The following is a 17,811-nucleotide window of genomic DNA, read 5'->3' on the forward strand; positions in this document are numbered from 1 at the left end:
CAACACCATTTCCAGCAGCAAACTGAATGTACGCTACCTGACCGCCACCAAATGACACACAATGTTAGTGACGAGCTGGTGAAGAAAGTCAAACATCTACGTATCTTTATCAGGGGTTAGTGGAGACCAAACCAGAACTAAAACGGTAAACGGACTGCATTTAAATAGTGCTTTTTTAGGCTATCGAGCACTCACAGCGCTTTACAACACAACATTTACCCATTCACACACATTAATACACTGATGGTAGAGGCTACCATGCAAGGTGCCAACCTACTCATCAGGAGCGGTTAGCGGTTCAGTGTCTTGCTTAAGGACACTTCAGGTACTCTCTCTGGAGGAGCCGGAAATCAAACCAGCATCATTCCGCCCCTATGGCTCAGAGGGCGGCATGTACACTTTAGCTTTAGTAATTCACCAAACGGTCAGCGAAATGATTTGATTTATTTGTTTACATTTAGTTTTTATGCCCTTTAATGGCCAAAAATCAGTCAATGTAGCTTTAACTTGCTGAAACCAGCCATCTTCATATTTCCAGCTGCATTTGAATAATCTTGTAGTAAAATCTCTCTCTAGCCGAAAACTGAAAAAAGTCATCCTGGGAATACTTTACCTTGGATTCTTTGATCTTCACAGCGATGACCTGTTTTCTCTGGCGGATTATCTCGACTAGTTCATCACACTCCTCCACCAGCTTGGCTTCATGCATGGCTGTGTTCACCTGGAGACAGAAGCAGGTACACACGAGAATATGAGGCTTGCTTACACACAGACACACTCACAAATCACACCAACCTGGCCATATGTTACATTTTGAAACAAAAACAATATATGCCACTTTTTCATCCTTTTTGTTTGCAGGGAGCTTTGTAAGATGTCTGGATTGGCAGCCATGACGATTCATATCATCACTTACATGCAGAGCACGTCATTTTTTTCTTCTTCATTTCAAGATGCATTCAACATACAAGGAAAAGATGTCTCTAACAAGATGTGCTCCTGGATAAGAATTTATTTTAAGATTAACTGAGATTAGTGATTTCCAACACTTTAACTTTAACTGAAAGACAATAAATCATTTTACATTACAGATAATGTATTGCTCCTTGGAATGCATACAGTAGATATGTCACAACTTTTAATAATGGGTACATTGCTGCTGGATTCAAACCACCTCTTGTTCTTCTATGTAACAAGAATATCTTATATTACAGTGAAACCCACAATATGCAGAGAAAATACTGCATGAAATGCATAGAGTTGCAAATTTTTTCTAACAACACGTTTATTTCACTCATTATATACAAGAAATATGGTCTTCATTAAAAAAGCTCCCAAAAAGTGCCTGTGTAGACACTCATTAATTCACTGACAGAAGTTTGCTTTCACAACGTTGATTTAATAGATTCTGTGATTATTTTAGGACCAAAGTTGCCAAGGCAACCCATCATCAGTTTACCATCTCAGGCTAACACTAAATGAAGAGCCAGCAACTTTAAACTTGTGTGGGTGTGTGGATGTTACTCAGACACTAAGGGTGTCTGTTGAATTGAAATTCTACCAACAGTTTGCCAATTGTAAAATGCAATTATAACTTTACCAAAATGGGGCGGGGGGTTCAAATGAAAAAAGTTCAGATGTACTGCTCCAGCTTCTCTGCTGAGGGACATTTGACCCCTCAATATGCAGGGACTGACGGTTTGCTGTTTCATCTAAAGGACTGCAAACGTGTGAGTTAGAAACCGCAGTGCTCCTCTCAACGAGTCAAAAACTTCACTGTGTGTTATGCCACCGCATAGCCTACAAATCTAGACGCAGCCTAGCGGCAGCAAATTTAATTTGCAGCCAGGGGATTCTAGGCACTCTCCGTTGGCTTGCGAGCTGGAAAAAACAAATTCTGGTCAGGCCAATCACATCGTGTATAGAGTCAGTGGGCGGGCTTATGGCTGCTGCTGCTGGGAACAGCGGTCTTCTGGAAGACTTGAAATTAAGCTTTTCTTTGAGAAAAGGACAAAGAACACTACAGAAATCATTCTTAAAAAAGGAAGATGTGTTCGGAGTTTTGCCAACCGGATACGGCAAAAGTTTAATCTATCAACTAGCTTCGCTACCTTCTTTGTTGCTCTGCCTGGTTGTAGCGCTATCCTATTACGTGCAGAGGGAATTTGAAAGACAAGCGTTTATCATGCCCCTCAAATTGAGCTCCATCAATGGTGAGTTCCCAGACCCAACATCTTGATGTGGGTCTGGCTGGTCATGCTAGCCACCGCACATCACACAGAGGGAAACCATATCGCTGCGTTGTTGGCTCCAAGCGCTGTACTTTATCATCCACATACTAACTGTACACTAAAGTTGCCACAAAGCTGTACTCACAAAGAGTTGTACTGTGAGTGGAGTAAGGCTGTTCATTTTGGATTTGGAAAAGCTTCTTAATAACTAATTGTGAGAATGAAAAACAAGAGATCAGGTCTACATGAAAGAAAAAGGTTTTCTTTAAACTTACAAATAAAATAGTTTATTTCAGTTTTGTGACTCTTCATCTGTTACAGTTTCTCCCTGATTGTCTCTAATGACTTCTTTTCATATCAATATAAATAGATTTACCACCTGTGATTTTTATCTCTATATTTTTTACCAATTAATAATTTATTTTAGTGCATTCTCATACTGAGCACAGTATGAAACTATACGTCCACATACAGTAGAGATTAATCTCTTTGTCCCTAAATCTAACAAAGTTGTGACTTTCTGTCATGCTGCAGACTATCAAACTACTTACCGCAACAACCAATTTCTACTCATCACTCTACAAAGCTCATTACAAGGCACTGATCCACTTAAGCCTCATTATTCACACACACACACACACACTTAATTCTGCAAAAAGCAATCTTATGACTGCAGGTTAGTAATTAAGCAGGATAAATGCAGCCGTCTAGGATCACTGTGAATTACAACTGAGCTACTTGGCAGCTTAGAGTTACGGAAACAATCTTCATCTCCGTCCTCCTCCTCTTTCACCTCACTCAAAACCTCCACCTTCCTGTGCCAGCTCCTGACATTATTATCTACTCCTTGCTACACAAACACTGTCACCTACTGTGCATCTCCCTATTCATCAGGCTCCTCTGCAGGTGCACTGAAATCACAGTGCAAACTCCACGCTTAAGGTCTTATTGGAAAATGTGAAGAACAACATTGAAAACACTTTTAGTGCCAAAGACTTTCCAGATGCTCCTGCTTTCAAGAAGGTTGTGCAAATCAGTGAAACAGGGTCTGAGATGGACTGAAAAAAAAAAAAACTACAGTCTGTGCTAATTTAATATGCCAGAAAGTATAATAAAGGGATCTTAGTTAGATATAGATATTTATGATTATGATATTTCATTATTGTACACACATTTAGCACACAATGTGTCATATCTTATTCATTCATCCTGTTAATGCATATCTATTCTCACTTGACTACGCATTCATCTTTACGGTAATGCAGCTGACATTTGAGTGCACCGCATTCAGTATCATCCAGCCAAAACAAATTATAAAAAATAAATCACAGCTACATGTTAGCATAAGCAGCCATAATTTCATTCTATTAGGTAAGGAGATGCAGACTTAATTAGCAACTGAATAGTATTAAATAAGCCCATCTAGACCAGTATAATCACAATGTAGCCCACAGAGTGCGATCTGACAGCAGAATCAATAATGAAAAGAGTTGTCCATTATAAACCTTATAACTTCACCACATCCTCCACCTCTGGTTCTCTTACAGGAGGGTTACACTGAGTGCATATGCTCCCATACATCATTAGGTTGAGTTCAGCTCCCGCATTATGTCAAGATTACATTTATCACCCTTATTTTCATACCATGGAAACTGTATTACAAGCTTACAAGCTAAAATGAAATAAAATGAGCTCTGCAGCTACATTTTTGACTGACAGTCACCATTCACCACCCACTCTGTGCTGTTTCAGCAAATAAAGACATGACTGATGTGTGTGGCCAAGCAGAGTCATTCAGATGCTGTCGATCACACAGAGGTGGGCTGGGGTCCAAATAGGGAGGCAAGCCCTAAATTCCTCTTTTGTGATTCAACATTGTAATCTCTCTCTATTGTGTGATTTTGAGGAAATCTGTTGACTCCAGATAGATGAACTGACTTGTGTGTGAGAGTTTTAATGATGTTGCAATTCTCATTAGTCTTGATAAAGCTATGTGAATTTGTCACAAGACCTTGTCACAGCTGCAACACCACAATAACATCACAAACCCCGGTAAACAATGCTAAATTATCCGCCCAATCTGACATAACAAATCCTAATTTATTTTCTTAAACTCATGTTGTCTTATCAAGCATTGTTCAAACTCACAACTTTATTGTGTGGAGATCCCAAATGTACCATAGTGTACATACCAACTATGGCAGGTGCATACAATGTTTAACAAGTTGTCTACACTGTGTATGATGTATGCATTATGTAGAGCCAAGGAAGTGTTGGAATGAGAAGATACAGAATAAAACAGTATTAAATATTTAGATTTTCTAAAGTTTAAATTTTAGGGGAAAAGAAAGAGTTTGAGCCTCAAGTTCTAAGTCAGTTTTAAAACGTCTGTGAAAGTCTGAATATCATCTAGGACGATGGCAACTCTGAGACGAGCACACATGAAGTGACATCATTTCAGTTGTGGTTTCAACAAAATCAGACGAGTCAGTTTCCCCCAAATTTTGGACATTTGCATTAGTACAAATAAGACCAGTGATATATAACCAAAGATAATATACTGTATTATCATAATTATATAATTATTTTGGGGCATTTAATGCTTTTATAGAGAGAAAACGAAACGAAAATGAGTGAATGTCACACAACAAAGGTCCCAGTTGGACTTGAATCAGGGATGTTAGGGTTCATGGTTGGCACCTTAACCCTAAGGCCACTTGTGCGCCCCCAACATAGATAATTTTAATTAACTGGCACAGTCTATAGTCCCGCTGGGGCTGGAAGATAATTTAAGTTTAGCTGCTACTGACTTTCAGTGGAATCGTGTCATAATAACCAATCATATAGTGATTTACACAGTTACACTGTAAGTTAATGATTCTAAGCAAACTGTAATTAAAAACTACAGTTAAAACACATTATAACACATTTGAATGCACTCAACATGATTTATTCAGATGTTATTTTGCATGCATTTGCCATATTGTGGTATATCAATATTGCAAACAAGTTGCCCTGCCCTACAGCACACCAACTGACTTTAGCATGTGGACACCCGGGGTTCCAAATGCAGACAACAAGCACGACAATTGAACAATGTATGGCTCCCAAAACAATCTACTCTAGCCAAAGTGGCCTCCATTCAAACTGAGTGGGGACTGGTCCAGGTTTGGAACAGCTGTTAACCTCTTGCTGACACCAAGACCTTCACATCTTAAATCAATTCTGTGCTCATTCCACTCCTATCAATCCTGTACTGTGCTCCTCACTGACCACTTCAATACCCCCCTGCCCCGACATACTGGTCTTGATCTTGTTCTTCTCAAACAGATGGAACAGCTGATTACAGACTCTCTTCCCAGCTTATGACACCAAGACCTTCTAAAACAAAGTCTTTAAATCAATCTTGGATGTTATGTCAGAAAGCTCATTCCACTGGCAATGAATTTGAAGTATGGCTTTTTAAGCCCACAAATGTTCATGTAAACTTTTATATGCTAACTAGATTTACTAAAATAACATTAATCCATTACCATGATATTATATAACATTTTCCACCAGTTCTTTTAAATTCTAAATTATTTTTTAGCCACCTGTGGTCTTGTTCCCCTATTAGATGGATTGCTGTCCCCTGACATTCTAGCGTCATCTTTGACCACTTTTTCATAACCCTAACCCCCTGCCCATCTACTACATTCAGACATTCATACGTAGCTCCCAGACAATGTAATCAAAGACTTAGATGATCCTTTGACTTTTCATCTAGTGTTCCAAATTTCAACCTGTCCATTACTTTGGTTTTGCCAAATACCTGCAAAACGAATAACATCAGCCGTACTTCATGTTTAGTGCTAAATATAAGATGTTAGAATGCCAAAATGCTAAATTAAGATGGTGAACATGGTAAACAGTATAGACACTAAACTTGAGCATGTTAGCATTTGGCTTAAAGTATTGGTGCCCTTTCACTAAAATTAATGGACTAGACAGATAAAAGGAGGAGCATTGACATAAAAACTTTACATAAAAACTGAGAAATATATAGATTTACACACATAAACATGGTGTGGCCCTCTGTTAAAAGCACAGGCAAGAATTTAATTTCATTATATGCCATTATCCCACTGCATTGATGTCCTCATCTTTGGCTAAAAATGGAGCCGCAAATGGATTTAGAAATATAGCAAAGACAAACAACAGCAGTGGACTCTTCAATCTCACTGATGCTCTGGTATAAAAAGGTAAAGAGAGGCGGGAGAGACCTGGTACAAAGGATTAGGCAGCATTACAGCCATCTCAGGATCAGCTTCAGTGTACATAAACCTAGACAAGTCTGGCTAACGACTTCCAGCTCAATGTTTATACATGTCTGAGCATTAAACCCACTGGACTTCTATTTGATGCAATACTTTCCTTTTTCCATCAGTCCTATTACGCATACTCTTACAACCCTATCACTGAGCTAATTTACTTTCCTCCAAGCTGGCAACACAATTCTTGGGGTTGTAAAATCTGGCTGCTGCTTTGACTACTTCCTCAAACAATTCTTATGAGTTCCCTACCCTGAGACACAGAGGGCCCTATCTTGCACCCGGCGCAGCCCATGTCGTTTAAATAGCAAATGCACCTGCGCCCATCTTTGCGCCCATGGACGTGCTGGTCTTACAGGGAATGTCCAGGTGAATTCTTGGCGTATTGCTATCTGGAGGAAGCAGGAAGTGATCGCGCCATTAACCAACAAAAACCTTGTCTAAAGTCAATGCGCAGCATTTCATTGTTATTTTAACAGCGACTTAGTAGCACAGCACAGCGCGCGCACACTATGCTTGTTACACACACAGGGATGCACAGCAGCACACAAACATGCAAAAGATTACATATAAAAATATTACGGTGCAAATCCGCCATCATAATAGCAATGCTCCAAGATACAAACATGCCTGGCTTTTAAAGGGAATGGGAGATGACACTCTGATTGGTTTATTGCCTGTTATGCCCAAAACACACCTATGAATTAATGACGACACTAAGTACAACCCTTTTGAACCATGCGCATGGCGCACGGACCCTTTTTTCCGCCGTTAAACTAAAGTGGATTTAGACTAGAGTGCGGATCGGGCCGCATTTTTCTGTCCGAGCCCGGCCCGCGTCCGACAGAGCAGTAACCGAACCCGGCCAGAGCCCGACAGGCATTAAGATATTTATGTCCGGGCCCGATTTTTTTCTCATACTAATGACACATGTATGTTTGTTTGTGTGGAAAGCCCGTTTTTATTAAGCAACTGAAGGAAGGCATTCGGAAATGTCAACAGATGAGTGCATCAGCGCACACAGGGCAACAAGCGCATGTTAACACAGGCACGCACCTACATAATAAGCTTTTTTAAATTTAAAATGTTCAATGCCTTATCGTGCTGATGTGACCGAGCCCAACCCCAACCCGAACATCATTTCTAAATACTGTATCTGTTCGAACCCGGTATCCATCCTCTAATTTGGACACGCCCCGAAAGCACCTGCCCCAGGCGCTTCACGCCGTGCGCTTAGATCGTTAAAATAGGGCCCAGTATATGAGTTAGGCATTGTACGCTTATTAGAGAGAAAGCTACCAAAGAACACCTCATCACAACAAAACACAATCTGTGTTTCAGGACATAGAGAGTAAGAGTTAGAGAAAGTGGGACAGAGCCAGATGTAAAGACAGAAAATCGGATCAACTGTAAAGTTGCAAGAAAAATTCAAAGGAAAGAGATGTTAAATGCAAAATCCTGAACTTCACAACACTTACAAATTTCCAAGTCTCAAGTGCACAAGCCTTTAAGGAGGAATTAAATGAAAATCTGCTCAAACCTGTGCAATTACAAAAACAAACAAACTTTGTGCATGCTTTGAGATGTCCATTTGAACAAGAGGAAAAAACCCAAGCTGCTACAAAAAATTTGGCTGGCATGAAATTGGACAAAATATAAAACTTTGCAAAACATAGCTGGGTTTTTGCTCATAAGGTGGTAACACATACTTTGGAAAATATAAGCAATAAGGCAGTGAATACGAAACAACACATGCACACAAATGAAGGCTAACTTATGCAAAGGTTACATCAAGTTAGCACAAACAATTTTAACATAGTATTGGTATAATACAAATTGTAATTGATACAAACAACATGCAGGTAACATGGATCATAATTGCATGACCGTGAGTATTATCTCATATTTTACTTTGGCTCTACATTAGTTTCAGTTGCCATTGTATCAACATCTATTCAAAATCAAAGTGCTTTTGCAGGGAAATGCTCTTTACCGAACAGCCTCATTGATTGTCTCTTCTCTGCTGCCTATTAATATCCAGCCAGCTACCTGGCAGATAACAGTGAGTGTTAGCTCAACAATAATCATTTCAAATGCTCAAGAGTCATGGCATTCGCTTAATGTTTTCAAGAATGCAGAACATTATTCTGAATGGTATATAGCGCAGCGCCAGATTTAACAATCCTACCCCAAATATTTTAATAAGAAGAGAGGCCTCCCATCAAAAACACTTTCTACACATCATCAAGTCATCTCAACTTTCCTATAACTGAAGAGAAGATAACTCCCCAGACAGAAGCCCAGGAGAACAGGGCTGCATCGGTGCTGTGCACTGACACACTGAAAGCTGACTCACACTGTGTTTGATCATATCTTCAGCATAAATACAATATGATGCAAACAAGGAGGAGAGGAAACCAGGTCATGCTCAAAGCCCTTCAGAGATTTCTTACTTTGTGCACACACTTCACTCACTCCACCAAACCGCTCTTTTCTTTAAATTCCCTGTCTGTGTTGTATTGCATTATTGCTGAGCGTATTGTTCCACACAGTGCCTATACTGTAACTGTTTCAGTCAGAGAGATCTATGGTTGTCACGTTAACACTCACAGCCTCTTTTCCTCTTCCTCTTGCCTGCCCTCTTAACCCTGCTCTTCATCTTCTCCTTTCATTTTCCGGTCTTCCTCTACTTTCCTAACATTTCCATCTTCCTCAATCTTTTTCTCATTTGTCCTCCTTTCCCCTCTCCTCTCCTTTACTCTAAAGACCCACATTCATGTGAACTCACCTGTAAAACATTGTACTCCCTCATTGCTCATGTCAATAATTAAAAAAACCTCTTGTCATTGACATCACACAGGAGAATAGTTCTGAATGGGTACAAGCATGGCTGGAAAACATAGTTTCTTTTCCTGATTTGCTTAAGAGTCAATGGAGCATGTTTCCCTCCATGCTATCGCTCCTCATTTATTTTTGATGAATAAGTGATGAGATTCTGCGGTTGTTGTTGGCGGCGGCACAACTTGGTATGCAGGCCAAGACAATATGCAGACAGACTTTTCTTTCTCTCTCCATGCGTTGTTGATGAACAGTTTGTCTGTACTTAATGAATCACTCAGCGATCATTTAATTTTGATTGGGTGAGCGGCTGCATGAGTTGTTGTTCATGGACCTCAGAGTGACTAGGAGAAAATGGAGTCAGGCCCGTCTAATAAGAAATGAACCGCACACAGAGTGATGGCGGCACCAAAGTGCATTTGTCCTCTATGGTCATTACTGTCAACTCTCACAGAGAAATTAAGGCGTTTATTAAGAGCGAATGCGTTAAGACAGAAAGTATGCGCTTGCGGCTGTTTGTGTATGCACACGTTAGCATTAGTATTCTCTGGCTGGATTCACACAGTGCCTCCATTTAATCACAGCACAAGCCCAAATGGAAGAGGTCAACAGTGACAAGACTGTCTGAGGTATAATGTTCTGCAGACAGGTATGGGTTCATGCTAACTATATATAACTAAATCCAAACCGGGTGAGCTGTGAAACATTGCCGCCTTGTGACAAGTCAAATATAGTTTCTACTTGGAAGATACATGCCATTTGACACATAATCTTTTCTGCTTTGACTTGGGAGTATACATTTCTTGTATGAGTGACTCCAGCGGGACTTAAACTGTTGAGTGTTGAAACAGTAATTCATCCTAAAAATCATATTCAACAGAGTAAGATGCATGAGAACCAAAGCTCATAGTATAACAAGACACAGATGAGACAATGACCTTAAAGAGGCACACAGTAAAGGTCTCACATTAAGCTGTTAGCACCTTGGAAGTAGGGAATATTGCACAAGTGTTTTGGTAGTAGCTTTGCTTTTCATTAAAGTGGTCATTCCAAAGTTTGAAGTTGTCTGAATTACATAACTGCCCCCTTTAGAGAGTGGATGGTTGCTATAACAGAGCTACTCCAGCTCATCCTTTGTTCTTGAGTCATGGTTTGAGTCAGATCGTCTGGAGAGCCACCATCGGCAAAGTACAAGAGGTCATTGAGAGCCTAACTGGTATCTGGTGTTTTCATTTTCATGGCAGTGCATTGCATCAGTCACTGGATCAAACAAAAGATAACAAGATCATTCTGCACAAATACATTTCGGTGCATGTCTGCATTTGTCTGTGTTATGCGCTTTATGTCTGTGTATGTATTGTTATGTGGCAGCCTTTATGTCCAAGACAAATTTCCTGAGGGACATATAAAGTATTGTAATCCTGAATCTTGATTGTAAAGATAAAGAGATGAAAGATATAATAGAATTTAAAGACACATTTAAGTCATTGTTAATGTATCTCATCTTTTTATTTGGTATGGTTTCCTCTCGTTTTTGGCTTCCAAGTAATAATACTTCAATATAAATTGTCTGAAAACAGTGCTGCAATGCTGACCTGTGATGAACCCACAATTGGTCTTTTTGGTCTGAAATTCACTTTTAGTTTTGAGACGAATCAATATTTGATCAGTAGCAAGTGAAGGGAACTGAAAGAATGGAGTGCAGATTTTATTGCTGGCACAACCGTGATCCAGGAGGAGTGAGAGAAAAAAAAAGGAAAGCGAGAAATAAAGAAATTAAAGTTCCATTTCTACCACTGTGCTTTTTCTATCAGAAATGTTCCAGAGTCAGAGACAAAGTGTAAGGAGCGTGGCATCAGAGCAGTCACCAATAGCAGAGGCAATAAACTGTACACAATCAATAACAGGCTTTGGGGTGATTACGGTTTATCTATTCGTGAAAGAGAGAAATTTCATGCAGGTTGAGGCCTCAATCCTCAAAACTTTCTCTCTAATGCCTCACATTGGTCAGCGACAAAAAAACTTAAAACTTTCTCATAGTTTTTTAAGCTTGACACCAGGGGCCCGTTTCAGAAAGCAGGTTTAGTGAAAACTCTAGAGTTTGTTAACCCTGAGATGAGGGAAACTCTGGGTTTTCCGTTTCATAAAGGGAGGTTATTTAAACCTGAGAAAGAAGGGTTACTCCAGGCGGTTTCAGAAAGAGAGTTAACCTCATAGTCCGTTACTATGGTAATTGATGCTTTTACATGCTAGCAGATTCTTTGTGTCGCATTAGGTTTTTTGCAAATGCAGAGCCATCAGAAAAGTGTGCCTTTTTTAACGTTTTTGTAGTGTTCCCTGGACACACCCAGTGAGAGCCATTAAAAAGAATTAAATGATTATACATTTTAATTCTGTTAATGACGTGGTGCTGCAACCTCCGAATGGGATTAGTAGTAGCTTACTTTTTCGCCCGCAGGATTGCACCTAAATGAAATTATAGGTGTACTACCATTCCAGTTTTCACCAGTAATATTATAGGTTACCTGTGATTAAATATGAAATGAATACACAATATTAGAGCTTATGCATTGACTGGAGCAGCAATTTTCTCCCACACCAATACCGCTGTTTTGCAGCAGCGGCCGCGTTGCTTTTTTAAAACAAAATATATATTCAAATTCACTGTATGTGCGCATGAGTAGTTCCAGTTCCAGTGGGATAAACTATGCCGACCGATTTGTTTGTGCTTGTTGCCATGGTGAATTGTAGTATCATTGCTCCATTCATGCTTCCTTTTTATTGTGGTGGTGCACGCGCTTAACTCTGAGTCAACCTACTCTGAGTCAACCTACTCTGAGTTGATTGAACCAACTCAAATCAGCTGTTCTGGACCCAAAAACTCAGAGTTTCCCATCTCAGGGTAAATCAACTCAGAGTTCAGGGTTAGACTCAGAGTTTGTTAAACCTCCTTCCTGAAACGGGCCCCAGGGGTGATGCATAGGCTGTGTAAGTGAAGCCAAAACATGTCAATTGCCCCATGGTGGCTGGCTGCAATATAGGTCATAAATCCTGCCCTGTTCATGTTAGCGGATGGGACGTTGACCAAACTAAATATACACGTCAAATAATTTCCCCCCAAAGATGGTTTCTGTTTTTAGGTAGTTCTGATTACACTGATGTTCAAGTGTTAATTTTTCTGATAAGTTTGGTTTTTATTAGTTATTTGATGTGAGCGCTGAGCAGGTACGAGTAGTGAGCTGTCATCTATGGAAAAAGATGGATAAAGTCGGGAGCTAAAAATAGAAAAAGAAAGAGGGAAAAGGAGATGGCATGTCAAGGAATGTGACAGCAGTTAAATAAGTGGATGGTGAAAGGTAACAGGTAGGATTTAAAGTGTGACGTCTGTGCTTGTGCTTGGAGGCTTACAAATATTCATGTTAACAGACTAGCTAGCGTTTGCTAACACTGGGAATGTAGCAGCCAAATGGGGGTTTATGGCTATCTTAGGATATGCAAAACTGAGGTTGCTGAGGTTAAAACTGGAAAATATAAGGTAGCATGTACAATAAATGACAAGAATCTGGAAAACATAACTAATGCAATAACTCTGGTTTACCATGGAATCATGCATAGACTGTTCTCAGACTAGCTAGTGTTTGCTAACACTAGCAGCTACAGTGGAGTTTACAGCTATCTTAATGCAAACCAATGTTGCTGATAGCTACATTTACATTTTGGTTAAACCCTATGGTACCAATCCCATGCATGACATATCTCAATTTTATTCATGTAAAATAACAACTGGTAAATATAAGGTAGCATGCACAATAAATTACAAGAAACTGGAAAACATAACTTATGCAATAACTCTGGTTTACCATGGAATCATTAAAATATTTTGTTTTACCATTAGCTGTTCATGTTAGCTGTGCCGTCAGACATACAGGCTATATCTGTTGGGTGACATGGAAGCTGTAATTACAGGGTCACATCTCTCTCTCTTTAAAGGTCTGTGTCTTTTTAAAATCCAAAATGTGAATGTAATTTCAACAGCAGCACAACCTTACTGCATAATAGTTGTCTTATCTGATGCCATCACTAGGCTGATTTAAGAATTGAATTTAGGCTGCTATATTTAACAGTGAGTTCATTTCATTCAGGTGTGAGGATAGTGGACCAGGAAAGATAGGGGAAGGCAACAGGTAGGTCTAACATAAGGTGGAAGTATACTAGGACTACGGTGGAAAATTAGCTGACTGGCTAACACTGGCGCATTTACAGAAATGTTGATTAATGTGCATTGTCCTAATATAAATAAATACATCTTAAGTGTAGGGGGAGCCACTTGATACCAACAGATGAATTTCTTAATATTATTAATATGGAAAAACTAATATGGAAAATCTATTACATAATGTTTGTTTGACAATATGTCTTAGTGGAGAAGAACACAGGCAAGGAAAGAATGAGACAGACATGAGGTCGGCGATGGCATCAAGTAGAGACCATGAGACCAGTGATGACAGGTAGGAGTTCTATTAGTTAGACCACACACACATATATACATACATACATACATACATACATACATACATACATACATATATATATATATATATATATATATATATATACATATACAAACATATATATATATACACACTCACTTAAAGGATTATTAAGAACACCTAATTTCACGTTAATGAAATTATCTAATCAACCAATCACATGGCAACCGCTTCAATGCAGTTAGGGGTGTGGTACAGGTCTAGACAATCTCCTGAACTCCAAACTGAATGTCAGAATGGGAAAGAAAGGTGATCTAAGCAACTTTGAGCATGGTGGTTGGTGCCAGACGGGCTGGTCTGAGTATTTCCCAATCTGCTCAGTTACTGGGATTTTCACACACAACCATTTCTAGGGTTTACAAAGAATGGTCTGAAAAAGGAAAAACATCAAGTATGCTGCAGTCCTGGGGGGCAAAAATGCCTTGTTGATGCTAGAGGTCAGAGAAGAATGGGCCGAGTGATTCAAGCTGATAGAAGATCAACTTTGACTCAAATAACCACTCGTTACAACCAAGGTATGCAGTAAAGCATTTGTGAAGCCACAACACGAACAACCTTGAGGCGGATGGGCTACACCAGCAGAAGACCTCACCGGGTACCACTCATCTCCACTAAAAATAGGAAAATGAGGCTACAATTTGCACGAGAGCACCAACATTGGACAGTTGAAGACTGGAAAAATGTTGCCTGGTCCGATTTCTGTTGAGACATTCAGATGGTAGAGTCAGAATTTGGTGTAGTTGCGCCTCTGGTTACGTACATACAGTATGTTAAGTACGTTACATAGGTTAAATACGTTACATAAACAAGTTAACATTTACTTTTGTTTTCACACGGAACAGGAACAGCAGTCTCCCGTGTGAAAGTCCTGTTTGTTTGACCGATCCATCCACCCCAACCTCCTCCCTACGCTGACTTTCGCAGACTTTAATTAGGAAAGTTTTTGTGAATGTAAACCTGGGACAACATTTTTTTCCCTTGGACATAATTGAGAATGCAGTTTTGTTGGTCTATGGGAACATATTTTTTAAGAGACAGGGCTGGTCTTTGAACACATACTCCTAATCCAGGGAAGCTCTTGTGGAGTTGCAGGGCGGTAATTGATTTTAACTGATCCACTTTCATTTGATCAACTAGGGTTCTAGTCTTGCACCAACATGGAATATGGAAGCTTCATGGCTGCCATCATCATCCCGACCAAAACCTGCCCTGAAAACTATGGGGATCAATTGAGAATCTCACTGTGGTTTTAATTACTGTCACAGTGACAATTAAGCATGACTACTTGAACCTTTTCTTCTGCGAACAACTAAAGACACGAATATATAGACATGTTGCATACCTCAACCTGTTGACAGATCTGGATGAGCTTTGCCATTTGGTTCTCCAGTTCGCTGTTTCTCTTCACCAGGTTGGTCAGGTTGTTCTCCAGGGTTTGCTGTTAGGGAGGAGGAGGAGGAAGGAGCAGGGAGACAAGGCTGAACATTAGCACATATCGAGTGTGCAAAATGTGCATTCACAGGACAAGGTTATGGATGCAATTGTGTATTTTAATTTCAAACATTAAGTTTAAGACACTGGCCAAAAACCTGATAGATTAATTATTATAATTTCTAACATGCAAAAAACATGTTAAATGATAAATCGTTCTCTATTACATGAATCTGGCGGCAGCATGCCATAGTATATGATGTTTTTGGTGAAGTCTGTAATATCAGTAGCCTATAATGAACCTCATACATACTAAGTACTAATTCACATGTTCAAATTCATACATTTTACAGTTATACTGAAAAGCTGAAGTAAATGTTAAAGTCCTACACTGTAAGCTTGTGTTGTAACCTATAGTGCGATTCTAATACTGCATTGAAAATCAAAGGACATTAAAAGGAACTGACAGATATAGATTGTTATTACAGATTATCAATTTATGTAGTGTGATACTAAATAAATGGCCATTATTAAGATATGATTTCTGTGATTTCAACGGGACATATTTACAACACTGTACACTTTTGCCATCTGCTGTTCCATATTATGTCCTGAGGGTTACTTTTTAACATATGAGATCCATGCATAAATGTTTCTTTACAAATGTTTTACTGCTGTTGTTTGGCAACCAGTCATGGGTACAAATGCTATGAAAGCCTATGAGACATAATACAGGTTGCTATGCATTGATAAAATGTTAAAATGATCCCTATGGCTGAGTAAATATTGGGGACTGACAAGTCAATACCTTGAAACCAGCATTTGAAGTAAAACATACTATTCAATGCTGCAGGTAAGAAAACAAAATTAATCCCAATTCCATCCCAATTAATTGCTTTTTAACTGCTACAAATGCTCATATAGCATATATATTTTAATATATTGTCTGTAATATGGAAACTGTCTGACCTTGTCATACTTTAAAGTCACAAAAATTCACAAATTGGCCCCTGAACAATTACACCAATCAACCTCCACTGGCAATTTTAATGATCAAACTCAATTACTATCCCTTAACTGTTTGTCAAATGCAACAAAAATAACACACACACACACACACACACACACACACACACACACACACACACACACACACACACACACACACACACACACACACACACACACACACACACACACACACACACACACACACACACACACACACACACACACACACACAGTACAAAAGATGAAAATGGAAACAACAAGCAAATAGCCAGAAATGGAAATGCCGATCAAAAGGAAGCAAATCAGTGATGGCGGCGACGGCGATGGGCATCAAAACAACAACAACAAGCACAGCTGCAAAGAGAACAGTAGAACAAAGCAGCAGACAAGCGGAGGTGTTTGAAGTATCTCTACTCATGCAAGTGAAAGGGAGGTGGGCTGGGCAAGCACCTGGCCACCACTGTGACTGTCTGACTGTACCTCTCTGCTTTCCAATATCTCCTCTGCGTGTCGCTCAGACTGATTTACTCTTTCTGCCTGTTGTCTGTTTGACTTTGCACCCACTTAATTGTTTATCTGCCTGCTTAACTCCCTCATTGCATCCCTTCCTTATCCATCCAGGTGTCTACCTGTGTGTGCTTGTCTACCTATATACAGGGATAGGGGAAGAGGGTGGGGTTGGAAAAAGGCAGCCAGGGAACTCACCGCAGCGCTTGTTTTTGAAGCCTCCATTACCGCATCTGACACTCTGCCCGGGCTCACCTGATAAGCCTACGAACACACACACATACACCTACATGAGTGCACGTAAACACACACGCAGACGAGCCTGAGCCCACGGCGTCTGCCACCTAAACGCAACTGAAGAGGAGAACTCCTCCCAGAACAAGTTTTCACAAGCACTCTTCTTATGGCCTTCTACATGAATGCAGACAAGAGTGTGGCTCACAGTGTCTGCTAATATTTCCCTGAAACTGGAGTTACATCACTGGCTCTTGCATTTGGTTGTTGTGTCGCAGCCCTGTGCGGAAGTGTTTGTGTAAGAGGGAGTTTGAAGTGGAACATCAGTGAGCGGGGACAGATGGGTCATTAATTAGCAAGCTGGAGACGAAGATGATTAATACATCAGAACACAGCTGCCTCCCATGGGACTGCAGTGAAACAAACTCCTCTGTCCTCTACATACATAGTCCTACATGCATGTGTGTGTGTGTGTATTTTTGTGTGACTCAGTAGGTGTATCTGCATTTATACATTTAAGACACACGCCGTGTGTACGTCTCTGTGTATAATGATGACATCTGCCTGTACTTGTATATGTACTGTTGGTGAATAGAGGCACTAAACTTTAAATTGTGTGTATCTTCTCTATGAGTGACCACAAAACGTCTGTTGTGTGTGTGTGTGTGTGTGTGTGTGTGTGTGTGTGTGTGTGTGTGT

The 17,811-nt window shown here is 39.9% G+C and overlaps 1 protein-coding gene across 3 annotated transcripts in view; it reads right to left on the reverse strand.

Annotated features, from left to right (window-relative positions):
• Nucleotides 1-17,811, reverse strand: part of mid2 (midline 2) — a 175,405-nt gene that overhangs the window by 37,864 nt on the left and 119,730 nt on the right. For 2 of the 3 annotated variants that reach the window (XM_028588731.1, XM_028588730.1), the window contains 3 exons: nt 17,077-17,142; nt 15,272-15,367; nt 614-721 (listed from right to left, as the gene is read on the reverse strand). In XM_028588731.1, coding sequence (XP_028444532.1) covers nt 614-721; nt 15,272-15,367; nt 17,077-17,142 — 270 coding nt within the window. The remainder of the gene's footprint in view (nt 1-613; nt 722-15,271; nt 15,368-17,076; nt 17,143-17,811) is intronic. The other variant, XM_028588732.1, reaches the window with a different exon arrangement.

The sequence above is a fragment of the Perca flavescens genome, chromosome 10 (assembly GCF_004354835.1).
Source record: "Perca flavescens isolate YP-PL-M2 chromosome 10, PFLA_1.0, whole genome shotgun sequence".
NCBI lineage: Eukaryota > Metazoa > Chordata > Actinopteri > Perciformes > Percidae > Perca > Perca flavescens.